This window comes from Lissotriton helveticus, chromosome 8 (genome assembly GCF_964261635.1).
Source record: "Lissotriton helveticus chromosome 8, aLisHel1.1, whole genome shotgun sequence".
In the NCBI taxonomy this organism is placed as follows: Eukaryota; Metazoa; Chordata; class Amphibia; order Caudata; family Salamandridae; genus Lissotriton; species Lissotriton helveticus.
In genome coordinates, this window is record NC_136069.1 from 1,687,615,098 (window position 1) to 1,687,630,043 (window position 14,946).

The 14,946-nt window shown below is 46.7% G+C and overlaps 1 protein-coding gene across 2 annotated transcripts in view; it reads right to left on the bottom strand.

The window, feature by feature from the left end:
- LOC144773629 (vomeronasal type-2 receptor 26-like) overlaps nucleotides 1–8,633 on the bottom strand; it is a 208,865-nt gene extending 200,232 nt beyond the window's left edge. Inside the window, exons 1-2 of one of the 2 annotated variants that reach the window (XM_078658776.1) lie at nucleotides 8,518–8,628; nucleotides 7,285–7,341 (exon numbers count right to left, since the gene is read on the bottom strand). Coding sequence is in view for 1 of the 2 variants with exons in the window: in XM_078658775.1 (XP_078514901.1) it covers nucleotides 8,518–8,594 (77 nt within the window). In the remaining variant the exon portion in view is untranslated. Of the gene's footprint in view, nucleotides 1–7,284; nucleotides 7,342–8,517 lie in introns of both variants that reach the window. The other variant, XM_078658775.1, reaches the window with a different exon arrangement.
- Between the last annotated feature and the right edge of the window lie 6,313 nt (nucleotides 8,634–14,946).

A 14,946-nucleotide genomic window follows, 5' to 3' on the forward strand; every position in this document is an offset into this window, starting at 1 on the left:
ACGTAATGAATATAAAACCATATTATCCTCTCCTGGGACTGGATCCTAGCCGCATTCATCAAGGGCTTTTCTTATTTCTGCTACAGACTGATGTCTGGGCGTACGCTGTGACGCTTGCATATGTAATTCGGCTGTCGTTAAACGCTTATGTGGCGGCGGGGTCTGAGGAGGACCTCCCCCTGCGGCCCCTAAACTAGAGTCGTCTACTGATGCTCTTCGTCCTGGCAGAGTGGGAAATGGAAATGTAGGCTGAACTTGTATGGCGGGCTGGACCGGGGGTACCGTAACAGGTACTCCGGTGTCTGGAGGAGCGGGAAGTGCCTGATTTACAGGGACTGGCGGAGCGCGAACAGGATTTGCATATTCTGGGACTGTGTCGTCCAAATAGGACGAAATAAAAATATCAGCTGCGGTCGGTTTGTGACGTAACTTAGTCGGAACTAATGGTGGCGGAAAGTTACTGGATGCCTCCGGGGTCGCTTTTGGCAAGCCCTCGGCAAGGAGAGGATACATACCCTTAATAAGGGCATTCCTCTGTCTCTCTGATTGTTCAGTTCTAATTCGTTCACCTATCTCGATTAATTCTTTTTCTTGTGCTCGTTCTGAGGATTCTCTACTTAATTCTGACTTTCTGATTTCTTTTTCGGTTCTTTTATGAGATTCTTTGCGCCATAACTCGATGGCATCTTTCTGTGACTGTCTGGCTTTCTTTTTCCATAATGCTTCTTCTACTCTCATGATGCACTCGGCATCCCATGTACCCGATACGGGCCATCTATACTTTTCTTCTAACTGTTTGGTATACTCTACCCATAAATCTAGATACAATATGGCGCTTATGCCATGCTTCTGATACATAAAATGACCTGGACTGTCCCTAGGCGGAACTGGAACTGCTTCTTCTAACAAACCCTTTCTAGTTTTTAACTGACGTAATCTCGAAAAGAGAGACATTGTAAACTTGAATCGGAACACAATACAATAGACGAGGAACAATAACAATTGGGAGAACAATTCAGGCATACCACGACATTGGAAATACATTGAACAACATCATAACATAACAGTTCGGACAGAATATTACCTGGAATACTGAGAACAGAAACACAAGAATTTCTCGAGAACGGAACAGACTAGAGTTACTGGATGCACTGCTGAAACAGTACGGAACATACCGGTCCCATAAAGGGACGCATCAAGACCCGTATCCACCTAGGTGAACACTTCGTTTGTGGGTCTGTGTACCACCAACCCACGGACCAGAGTCAATTTAGATTGACCCTGTCTAGATACTACCCCAGCGACGGTACTCACCGGGCAGCAAGAACGGAAGGCCTCGGATCGGACTGGACTGCTACGACGACGGACGACGAACTTCGGACTTCAGTTACGGGTGGACCTCCGGATACCTCGGACCTTGGACTCTCGGCTTGGGCTCTGGTCGGGACTCGCCGCGTTCCTCCACCGTCTCGTCTGGATGCTGGACCGCCTCCTCCGTCTCCTCCGTGGGCCTGAGGGATACTTGAAGCAGAAATATCTGCCGGTGCGCAGAAGAGTTCCGTCACGACTGCAGAGGGTCAGGGGGTCGGCGTGGCTTCACCGACGCGTGGGGAAAGGGCAAGTCCCTGTTCGGGCGCCATTATGTGGTAAATAAATAAATAATACCTCTCTTTTTGCATGTATAAATGAATAACAGATAGCTCAATAAATAAGAGTCAAGATTCGAGGTAGTAGGAGTTTTGCAGGTTTAATACAGCATAAGGACAGGAACAGGACAACCTGCACAGGAATAGGATGGCAGGGCCCTGGCAGCGCTGCCAGGATCAGGATCGGGACAAGGGGGCTTTTTAATAACAGTACATGGGCATATATACATATCGCAAACACATAGCATTACATTGCAATGGGCGTAGCAGTGGGTGGGGCAATAGGCGTGACGCGTAGCAGTCGCGAAAGATAAGGGTGAAAAGAGGTGTAACAGGGCGTATACACAGACATGTGATGCTAACGTAACAGAATATGTCATGAATGGGGCGGAAACCATGGAGGGGGCTACCTAAGGAGCCGGGACCTCTAACCTGATGGTGCGCGCAAACTGGCAATGACGTATCACTAGGAGAAGCTGGGGGCTTCGAACTCTGTGCTAGGAGCAGAGACTGAAGTCTGGAGAGTCAGGGTGACATGTACCTAAACCCTATCTAGTATCTGATGTTTAGGGAACATGTTGATATAAACTAGAAGTCAGGAGGGGAAAGGCTAACAGACTCTAAGACTGGAGCATGCATTATTCTACATGTAGTACGTGATGAAGAATATTAAATGACCACTAAATGCAGTATTTCTCTTACATGGGGCCGTAAAGGCTAGACAATGACGGAAACTATTGATGCAGTTCAGTAGCTTAGGAATGCAGAGGAGGAGGGCTGTACTGATAACTGGAATCATAACATACTCTTGGCAGACTCAGAGGCAGAGCCAGGCTGAACCGGGCACTGCGAGGCAGGAAGTAAGTGAAGGGTCGAGGATACAGGTGGGGGCTGTATCGCTCCTCCGCGAGGCTTCAGGAGACAGGAGACAGGAGCTGAATCTGGTGTCCGGGCCCTTTTGAGGCCTAGAAACGGGGACTTTACAATGGAATAACGTGCACACTGAGAAACGTGGCAACGTAGCTTTACATAGGCCTGATATTCGTAGTATTCACGAGAACTGGAAACTGCCATATTAGAGGTGGACACAACTGTAATTGCGTCTTTAATCAAACATGGGGAATAACATATGCATATTAATCATGCACATATAACATATGATGGATGACATGTAGGGACACAGAACATGGCAAAATTTACTTTTCCACATCATACACACATCAATCACGAGGAGTAAATTATAAAGACATCATTACCAGTGGGGGACAATGTTATCTCCACTCACCCCGGATTAGGGTGTATACACATGCCTTTTGAATTGTTGTCAGGTAAAATAAAAAATAAACATAAATGCAAGTAAAATACAATAAGGTACAGTGCAGACCTATCCAGTTAGGAAGTGATTGAGGTATTATATAAAAACATTCATTGTGTATCTACCTGTCACAGTTTCAGGATACACATTTAAATTCTAATGCAATACATACTACTTGCAGGCCCAAGTACGAGGAATATCAAATCTCTCCATGGGGCATCCCCTTCAGATATAGGAGTAAATCTGTGAAGAATAACAGCCGTTATTCCTGGAATGACTAATTCTATGAGTCATATAGTCAAGGCTAATTTGCAAGCAAATCATTCCTTTTTTTTTAAATCACGTATTTCCCAATGCTGATGCTCCAGTTCCCTGCCACTGCAATAAGGGAAAATGCATTATAAGACTCTACATCACAATACGCCCCAGACATAGAGTTGCGTAACTAGAACTCAGGTATTATTGACTGGGGCTTGATTGCAAGGCGCTGGGTATTGTGATAGCATTATCGTCTAGCACTGTTTTTTTAAAAATATTTTATCGCGTTCTGTTTGGGATCCTGTCCTTATTTCATGTCAAAATATTTCTTACTTGCACTTTAAAACAATACGATACTCACCTGCTGTTTGAGCGGGGTCATTAAGCTTTCCTCCTGACTTCACAGCCATCTTAGACGAGGACTTGCCATTTTCGGGTGCCATCTTGTGAGCGCTCTAGTGGTGAGGTCGGCTACACTTGCTGACTACTTAAGATAGAACTATGCAAGCATGCAGCGTGCGCGCGCAGCGGGCGTGCCAGAGGCAGGCCAGAGGCAAGCTCGTCTGCGCCCGTCGCGCCCAGCCGGGACCAGGGGCCATGACTCGTGGACCTAACATTTTGGATTTCAGGCTAGAGCTCATATCACTGAATTTGGGTGACCCACAGCTAAGCCGCCATATCACCAGGGAATTACGGTGCGAAGGGTTGCTGAAACCTCTACTTTCTACCACTGAATGCAAGGTAGAAAAGGTAATGCCCATCAGGCATAATTTTGCACTGCTCAACACCCGATACCTTTAAAAACATAACTTGGAGATTTTCTTGCTACTCCAGGAGGGCGGACTAGATATTCTGGGGCTCACCGAAACCTGGCTTGAAGAATTCTCTACCCCTGACCTGGTGGCATCCCTACCTCCAAACTACGTGGCAATTCATAAAAACAGGTCAGGCACTATGAGGGGAGGGTTGCCTTTCTATACAACAGGTTCTTCAAATCGGAAATCATCTGTACAGACAGTCTGGAGGGTGCAGACGTTCTAGGGGTTACGTTCCACTCTACTACCGAATGTTTGGTTATACTCCTAGTTTATTGTCCTTCAAGCTCACCACCGGGTTTCGTTGATACTTTTCTGGAACTAGTTCATGATTTACGGTCGCGCTATGAAGGACTGGTGGTAATGGGAGACTTTAACTTCCATTGGGAAAAATCTCCTAAAGATTGTCAGGCAAAACAGCTAGATGAGGCCATGACCTCATTAGGCCTTGTTCAAGAGGTTGTGGTTCCAACACATGAGAACGGTCACACTCTAGATTTAATCTGGATGGCTGACCCGTGGGTTAGACCAATTGTCATCTCCCCTTGTTCTTGGTCAGATCACCACTTATTACAGGGCTATCTTACTTTTCCAGGGCGAGTGGGAAAGCCACCAGCAGGATGGAAAGTCATAAGAAGCTGGAATAAGATTGGTGCAGAGGAACTAATAGCCACCTTAAAGACCCCTCAGGGCGATATAGAGACTGTCGGCCTCAATCTGACATCAAAACTGGTAAGGGCCATTGAAGCTACTGCACCTGCCCCTAGGGTGAGAATTGTGAATAAGAGCACAAAGTCTCCATGGTTCAACAACACCCTCAGGCTAAGGAAGCGAGCCCTGCGCAAAAGCGAGCGAGCATGGCGCAAGAGTATGAACCGAGTGCACGGGTCACGTATGTTAAGGAATTCGCTATTTACAAACAGGCAATTATCTCTAGGAAAGCGGAATTCTATGAGGGTAGAATCGTGTTGGCAAGAGACCCCCAGAAAGAAATTTTTTATATCCTGGCAGAGCTGAGGAAAAATATGGAGCAGAATCTGTCCTTCACACAGGATGACTGCCATAAATTTCAGGTGTTCTTCTCCAATAAAATATTGGACTTTTTGTTAGAAATACATCACACCTCGAGACTTGCCTGCTCTGTTCAACTGCCTCTGATAGCGCCTTTGATCACCCACCCCCTTAGCACGCTGCCCCTAATACTAAGGAGATGCTGGCAGGCCTGATGGGGCGAATAAAGTCAGGGTCCCCTGCGGACCCTTGTCCTCCGAAGATATATAAGCTAGCACTTCCTGGAATAGAAGACAATGTTCTCTTCCTCCTCAACAGCTCCCTGGATACAGGACTGGTTCCCAATAATTTTAAGGAGGCCCGTCTGATCCCGCTTTTAAAGAAGCCGGGGGCAGATGTCAAGATCCTGAATAATTTTAGGCCCATTTCACAGCTACCTTTCTTAGCTAAAATACTTGAACAACATGTTCTCACACATCTGTCTTGCCATCTTGAAAATAATCAGCTGCTAGAACAGAACCAGGCTGGCTTTATGGGCCCACAATAGTACGGAATTGGTCATGCTTTCCGTACTCAATGATCTGAGACGCAGAGCAGATAATAAGATCCTGTGCGCTCTGGTGCTGCTAGACCTCACAGCGGGATTTGATGCAGTAAATCACGACCAGTTATTGTCGCGGTTGAGGGACTGCGGCATCCAAGGAATTGCCCATGCCGGGCTTACTTGGTGGAGAAGTGTGGCTCAATGGTTAGAGCAGGCAGAACTTGATGCAGAGCTCTGGCCAGGGACCAGGGTTCGATTCCCGCCTCGGCGGGTCTTCGGCTCATTAATTCCCCTGACTGGATATTCTCGCCTCAGTGCCTGTTCTGATCATGGGTCCCATGCTGCAACTCTGGGCAATAGCTTGCTTAGTCTCCACAACGGCCCCAAAAGCGCTGGGATGCCTGGCTGTATCTGGGGGGTGCCCAGGAGTGGACATTTCCCAGGAAAGCCAGGAAGGGTTCCTAAGCGGTATACGGACAGCGCCGGGACACCTCCGGTGGAGGTAGCTGTGCGCTTTACAAATTCCGACATTTACATTTACATTTACTTCATTTCTTCAAAATCGCTCCCAGAGAGTCCAATTGGCAGACCTGGTTTTGTCGCCTGCTGGTATTACCTGTGGAGTTCACCAAGGCTCAGCACTTTCACCTCTCCTTTTTAACGTCTATTTGCAACCCTTGATCTCGGCACTAAACCACATGGAATGCCAGGTCTAAAACTATGCCGATGATACACAAATCGTCATCCAAATTGATAACCTATCCTCGGCACATGTTAGGCTGCAAAATATCCTGAAATTTACGGTAAATTGGATGTCCGCATATTCATTAAAGATAAATCAGGACAAAACAGAGGTGTTGCCGATTGCCAAATCATCCAGCTCCCGGAATTATCTGTTCTGGCCTAAGGATCTAGGGCCTTTTCCAGAACCAGCCGTGGCTGTAAAAAGTTTGGGTATCTATTTAGATGACAAGCTGTCTATGATAAAACAAGTTTCATCGGTTGTTGGTATCTGTGTAGGCCTGCTGAGACAATTGCGGAGAATATCCCGACTGCTGACATCGTCCACCCTTCTACGCACGGTATCAGCTATGATCCTGTCGTGTCTAGACTATGGCAACTCGTTGTATGCAGGCCTCCCCCAACAATTACTGACTTGACTACAAACTGTGATGAATGATGCAGCCAGACTAATTTTTTAAAAACCTAGATGGGCGCACGCTATACCTCTGCTACGTGAGCTCCACTGGCTGCCAATCAGGCAGAGAGTAATGTTCAAAGGCCTCTGCATTACTCACAAATCTCTGTACGGACTAGCGCCTAGATACATTAAGGAGCGCTTAGTTCCGTATGCCCCCAGTAGGGCACTCCGATTGACAGATGCCACTCTCCTGGTTTGCCCCCGTTTTAGACTATCTGCTATAGGAGGGTGTGCTTTCTCTAATGCAATTCCGGTGGCCTGGAATAAATTGCCTATACATCTGCGCAAGGAACTGAACCTCCTACCCTTCAGGAAGATACTTAAAACGTGCTCTTCCGGGAGGCTTGGGGCCCGTTCCAATAGGCTCTTTGAGGCTCTTTGTCCCATTATCAAACTAGTATATGGTTCTGGATAAGCGCTTAGAGACCTCTGGGTGATAAGGCGCTCTATAAATCTAAATAAATAAATAAAATAAAATCCAGATATTGTGTTACCTTCAAATTGTGTTGCGCTTTATTCATCAGGCATATTTTTCAGTTAATTGCCCAGTGCTTTGAAAAAAAACCAAAAAACGACATTTTCATAATATTCATGAAACAATCCTCTTCACGGATTCACAAGATATAAACAGTTCTGGCCAAACATGTTGTTTCTGAAAGACATATGCAGAGATCCTTGATAGATGATAGTAAAAGGTAGAGACATAGGGCCATATTACGAAGATGTGCGTTAAAAAACGCACATCGCACATTTCCCTATCGCCGGCTAACGCCGGATTTTATCTCTGTGTTAGCGCGTCATTATCAACATGCAACACATAGGCGGTATTAAATCCGGCGATAGCCAGCGATAGGGAACATTAGCATGTGAAAACAAGCGTTGTTGTCACGCGCTAATGTGTGCCTTGATAATATGGGGGGGTGGACCCACACCCCCATGTTATCAATGCCTAACGCCTGGTCGGAGCGTTGGGAGACCTGCGATGAACGAGTTGATCGCAGGTCTTCTTCTCCCAACGCCTGCCTTGGTAATAGGGTGTTACCACCTCCAACCACATTTTACATGTGGTTGGACGTGGGAACGCCCACTTTGCATGTCATTAGCGATGTTTCTCGCTGACATGCAAGGTGGGCTTGAGGCAGGCGTTAGCATGCCCTTGTCAATAGGGCGCTAGAAGTATCGCCGCTTTCTCTGCACAATTCGCCAAAAAAGCGGCGATACTTCACCTTGGTAATATGGCCCATAGTGTCCTACTCTTAATAAGTATATTCAAGAAAATACATTGTGCTGTTTTTAAGGGAAGATATCAGGTCGAATGCAAAGTGCTCTTAATCTAACGCATATCTTTTGAATTCACAAACTAACAAAACCAAAACGCGAGCAATAACTCGACATTGGATACAATATATGCTATTGTACATAGCAACCACGGCAACGTGAGAGCTATAATCACATAAAGTTGCCAGGTGGGTGGTATCGGCATTAGCTGCAATCTATGCTCCACTTCTAAGCACGAGCATAAACCCGGCAACTGCATTTACTCTGATAACTAATGTCAAGAAATTACCCCATCATGAATAATATATACAAGCGCCCCACATCACGCCAGTATCTAGCGGGCCCTTTCAAACACCCCCTAAGTCAATACTACTCTACCAAGAATAGGTAAACGGCCAATACAGCCGACCCCGCCTCACTTAGAAACATTGGCCCGCCGTCACCCTTACCTTTTTGAACACGATCCAGCCGAAAATCGGGGCAGTAAATCTCTACAGTCTATATAGTCTCTCAGCATTCCCACCATACCTGGCGTTTAAATAGAACTACTCACATCATGTGACTGACGCTGATCCCGAGGAACCGCTGGGGCAGCATGTCCATAAGCTTAGAAAACCTCGTAACTATGGTGGCCATCTTGGACTATCTTTTCATACCACCTAAATCCACTAAAGACACCCTGTCCTCGAGTAAAAATGCATTTTAAAACGTCATAATGACAATGTACAACAGAGTGTCCTTCAAAATCATATAATGGGACCCTGATTCTGGTATTGAAGAAATCGAGGGAATTCGTAACAGATCCCTGCAAACAAAAATCGAAAGTCACCTATATTTGCAATTCCGGCGGCCACTCTGGCATTTCTAGATTCATATAAATGCAGGCACATCTTTTATTAAAAGCTCAAACCAGGAGGCATATTACCAAGGGATTTATCTATGCTTTTTTGGCTTTAAAAGCCAAAAAAGCAGAAATAAAAATATCGCCCTATCAACAACAGGGTGCTAACATGCAAAATCGAAGGTCAGCACCATTTTTCACTACGCTTCCCTTGGCATCTCTAATGAGATGCAAAGTGGGCGTTCCAGAGCAAAATAATAGGAGAAATGTTGCAAAGCGACATTTCTCCTATTATCAAGCTTCTCGCTAACCATGTTAGAGACAAAAAAGCAGCGCTAACCACGGTTAACGCTGCTTTCTTAACGTCAGCTAATTTTCAGAGTTAGCCATGTAATCCAATGGGAGGTTGATTACATGGCTAAGTCCACCATGGGCTATCAACAAAGATATCCCTATCCTTGTAGTTTTATCGCTGCATTACCAGCGATAACCTCCCAAAATGCCGCTATCGCTGGATTTTTTATCGCCTAGGCGCTTAGCATTGTTAATAACGCGATAACCAGGCGATATTATCCAGCGATAGTGGGCATTAATTTTTTTTACACTAAGTGCCCTTAATGTTAATTTTCCCTGTTCCCTGTTAGTATGCCCCCACATTCTTGGGAATCAGGAATTCTAAAATGGAATTAACTTCCACTAATGAGACGGTCCCATTCTTCTTTTGAATATAGGTCCTTCCTGACCGTATTAAACAGTGATATAAACCACTGTTCTCTGGCTTTACGTTACGGAGCGCCATCTTGGGTGAGGGAGAGCCACTCGCCCTGCCAGGACCCAAGCATTGGAGGAGGAGGTAATAAAAGTAGGACCTCCTACCTCGCCCAGGCAGACTACAAGCTTCCAGCACTCGCGCTGCGTGTAAAACGCTCTTCTTGCATTTTAATATTTTAAAATTGTTATTCCTTTGCTTTGCGCCGAGCGCCCGCTCTTTCTACATTTCTTTTGCCTGCGCCTCTTAGAGGGAATTACAGGGAGCTCTTACCCGCATTTAACTCCTGCACACCCACACTTCGTGGGGTAGAAGGGACTCGGGGGCACTGTGTAATCATCGCGCCGGTTTCAGAGCGCCATTTTGGATTGGGGAGAAGGATTTCCTCACGGAGCGCCATCTTGGGTGAGGGAGAGCCACTCGCCCTACCAGGACCCACGCATTGGAGGAGGAGGTAATAAAAGTAGGACCTCCTACCTCGCCCAGGCAGACTACAAGCTTCCAGCACTCGCGCTGCGTGTAAAACGCTCTTCTTGCATTTTAATATTTTAAAATTGTTATTCCTTTGCTTTGCGCCGAGCGCCCGCTCTTTCTACATTTCTTTTGCCTGCGCCTCTTAGAGGGAATTACAGGGAGCTCTTACCCGCATTTAATTCCTGCACACCCACACTTCGTGGGGTAGAGGGGACTCGGGGGCACTGTGTAATCATCGCGCCGGTTTCAGAGCGCCATCTTGGATTGTGGAGAAGGATTTCCTCACGGAGCGCCATCTTGGGTGAGGGAGAGCCACTCGCCCTGCCAGGACCCACGTGATCTCTTAGCCTTGGCTTTTTAAGATGGCTGCTAGACAGGCGCGAATCGAGTGCGCCGCAGGGGCGCCGCAGGGGCGCTGGAGGTGCGCCAGAGGTAAGCCCGTTTGCGCCCGTTCGCGCAACGGACGTGGATTACCATCTCAGGGGACTATCACCTACACTCGAGAGGAACTCCTATGTATTAACACCAGTTCCTCGCTAAGAGGACTAGCAGTGGAAGCGGGGAAGCAGACAGACTCGTTTAGCTGCGGCCTTCTAAACGTGAGGTCGCTGTGTTCACATCACGGAGATATTGCCTTCATAATTGACTGCCATGAGTTAGATATTCTACTCATGACAGAGACATGGACAAGCACGGACTGTGCAGTGGAGCTGGGCTTGGCCTGCCCCTCTGGTTATAAAATCAGGCACATCCCTCGGATTGGTGCTAGAGGGGGAGGACTGGGCTTAATTTTCAGAGAATCAATAGATCTATCCCTGATTGACATCAAGACCATTCCTGGTTGTGAACTACTAGCCTTCTCTCTGAATGGGCAGGGGGGCGCTCTATTTACCGGTCTGCTCTGCTATAGACCTCCATCTAGCCCTTTTTCGGCCGTGACAGGGCTGATTGAGCTAATCCTTTATTTATCCACCTCGAACTCAAGGTTAATGGTACTGGGAGATTTCAATCTCTGGTTAGGCGGTTCTGGAGAGACTGCGCTCACAGACCTGACCCAGACCTGCCTGAGTATTCAGCTGCAGCAGCTGGTCCTCACCCATACCCACTTCAAGGGCCATATACTGGACCTAGTTTTCGCAGATCCAGAGTACGTAACTGTACGGAACATCCTGCCCCAGTGCTGGACGGACCATGCGCTGGTGCATTTCTCTCTCACGCCCAAGGTGGGGCAGGGGAGAAATAGGAATTCAGGTGGGGTTAAAAGTACCAGACAATGGTCAAAACTCTTGAGTCAGTCCCCTCTACCTTCACTACTTTCAGAGGGTTTCACCTTAGAGGAAAACGTAGACTTGAGCTATGAAAGGCTTAACCAACGGATCGTGTCCTCCCTAGACTCCTTGGCCCCTTTACGGAAAAAAGAAACAGGCCTACTCCGGCTATGCCATGGTTTTCCGAGGAGTTGCTTCAACTTAAACTCCAATGTAAGCGGACCGAGCGTACTTGGAGAAAGAACTACCTGGACTCCGAGCGGGCTCTCTACAAACAGGCCCTGTCCATCTATAAAGCACAGATCAAATGTGCGAAGGCCAGGTTTTTGGAAGAGTCTTTGCGGGTGGCAGTAAACAAATCACAGACCTTGTTTAAGATTGTGAAGGACCTGTCATGCCCTGCTACCGCGGCCAATGCTATCTCCGCATCTCAGTCTCTGTGCGACTCACTGGCACAGGCCTTTGAGGACAAAATCGCAGCCATTTTGAACAATCTTGGCGTTACATCCAGCGGTAACCCTCAAGGATGTAACGAAACGCATCCCGGGCCTACTACAGAAATTACCCCCAACTGTGCCAGGCTGGACTGTTTTCCTTCTCCAACTTTTGAGGAATTTTGTTCCTTGGCTCACAGCGTGTCGTCGGGATCACCTTTGGACCCGCTTCCACATAAACACTGGAAGCTGTTCCGGGAAGAACTTTTCCCCCCGCTGTTTGCCATCTGTGATCAGTCCCTGGTTTCAGCACGGGTACCAGATTGCTGGAAATTAGCCGTGGTATCCCCTCTTCTTAAAAAGGACACCTTGGACCCGGCTTGCCCAGCAAATTATCGACCTATCTCCCTGCTCCCGTTTCCAATAAAGATTCTGGAAAAGTGGGTTACAAAACATCTGTCTAAGTACCGGGAGACCGGGTCCTGCTTGGATGAGGTTCAATTCGGGTTTAGACCGGCCCACGGGATGGAATCAGCGTTGGTGACTGTGCTAGACGATCTCAGGACGCGAGCTGACCATGGAAGAGCAGCCTTTTTAGTGCTGCTCGATATGTCGGCCGCGTTCGACACAGTCAGTCATGCAATTCTGATTAAAAGATTAGAGGAAGTAGGGGTGACAGGCCATGCCCTGAAGTGGCTGACATCATACCTTGGAAATCGTCATCAGGTAGTGTCAATACCACCTTTCAAATCTAACATCAGAAGAGTGGAGCAAGGTGTTCCACAAGGGTCGGCAATCAGCCCTATCCTCTTCAACCTGTACCTGCGGCCCCTGGTTTCATTGATCAGATCCTTCGGCATAGCGGTGACGAATTACACGGATGACACTCAACTTGTCTTCTCGCTTGAGGGCAAGGAAGCAGTGGCGTTAGACACCTTCCACCGTTGTATGCTCGTAACTGCGGACTGGCTGAATCAGAATCCGCTGCAGTTTAACAGCTCTAAGACAGAAGTCTTACACTGCACTACTGATCGCGTCCCTAGACCTCTCCCGCCGGACTTTTGGCCGCCTTCCTTCCAGAGCACGACTGTGTCTGCCACCTCGGTCCGTAATCTGGGAGTGATGTTTGGGTCTAACTTCCAACTGGATGCAGCCGTTAATAAAACAGTGAGCACTTGTATGGGACTGCTTCGTATGCTGAGAAAGGTCCTTCCGATGCTTCCCATGGACAGCAGGCCAGAGGTGGTGAGGAGCATTATTATAAGTCGCTTGGACTACTGTAATGCTCTATTTCTTGGAGCACCATCTACTTTGATAGGAAAACTGCAACGGGTGCAGAATCTCGCAGCCAAATTAGCGCTCGCTCATCGCCGGCTTGACTCTTCATCTCAGGCACTAAGGGACCTTCACTGGTTACCGGTCCTTCAGCGGATCGATTTTAAATCTTTATGTATTGTATTCAGGGCCCTTCATGGACAAGGCCCAGTGCCGCTACAGAATATGTTCCATTGGTACACTTCGCCCAGATCCCTTCGTTCGGCTTCTGCTTACCTTGCTGTGGTGCCTAAAGTTTTGAGATCGCGGCTGGGCGGCCGATCTTTCAGCTTTACGGCAGCCAGGCTATGGAACGCTCTTCTGCTAGGACTGAGAAGCATGAACGATCTCACTTCCTTTAATAAAAATTTAAAAACACATATCTTTCCTAAGGTTGGGTCACGTTAGTTCTTATAAGTCAGCATGGTGCGAAGCAGGTTCCTTCTAGTCAAAGCACCAGGATACCCGTTGGGTGACAGACATGCGCTATAAAAGAGTACCAATACATACATACATACATACATACATACATTTCAACATTGCCTCCCCGTGCACCTATCTGAAATGAACCACTCTATTTCTAATTCATTGTGACCCATTTCTAATAAATGTCCTTCTAGAGGGGCATTTATTCTCTTTGTCCTAATTGCTGAGCGGTGTTCTTGTAGTTTAGTACGTAACTCCCTACTAGTTTCGCCCACGTAGCCCTTGCCACACGGGCAACGCAGGAAATATACAATACTTTTGCTCCTGCAATTATTTAGAGTCCTCGAGTTTACTTGACAGCCATTATGTTTCACACATTTTGCCTCAATACATGATGCACAGACATTGCACGTACCACACTTGACATTGCCAATGGCTGGCCTTCTATCTAACGTGCTCTGTGTTCTACCTTAAATGTCTAGATAGGTATGTACCAATTCACTTATCAATTTCTATTCTTTTTAAAAGCAGATTGGTCTGTCGAACTTCTTATCTTCTTCGTTGTTCACAATATGCCAATTAATATTAATTACGTTTTTAATCCGATTGCTGATATGGGAAAAATTACTTACAAAAACACTTTATCTTCTTTCTTTTTGGGTTCATTCTTGTTTATCATAGCTTCTCTATTGTAGAATTGTGTCCATTTACACAAATGAGAGATTAAGCTGAGATTGCAGAATGCGAGGCAGCTTTCTTTTCGCTATCCTTCTCCACCAACCATACCACCACAGGATTTCTGATTTACCTCCCACCAGGCTTAGCCTCACAATTCTCAACTGCATTAGCGGACATTCTACCCGCCTATGCACTACGCTACTCAAACTTTCTAATTCTGGGTGATCTTACTTTGCATTTTGGAGATGCCACATATCGTGTGGTAGCGTCTCTTTTCAAAGAACTAGATTTACTGCAAAGACTTGAACCCCGATCTTGACTTTGGCTCACAACCTTTGTGTGGTTCTGCGCAAAATTGTGTGATGTAAAGTGTGTCTCGTAGGTAAAACTCTACAGTATTCGTCGGTTTAGTATAGTCTTGAGTGTACGTTCCCACCATCATCTACCCTGTCCCATTATCTTTTGATTTCTTTAATGCTTTAGTTCCCACCCTACGGATTTGAGATTCCAGTGCTTTAATGAAAATCTTCGCTGTGCAGTGCTGTGCAACTCCATAAACCTGGAAACGCATATTATCCAATAACACGCTTATACATTGCTGTGACTGATCATTTTTTCAGTGTGTTAAGACACATACAATAAAGACACGCAAGCATCAATCAATCAATCAGGAG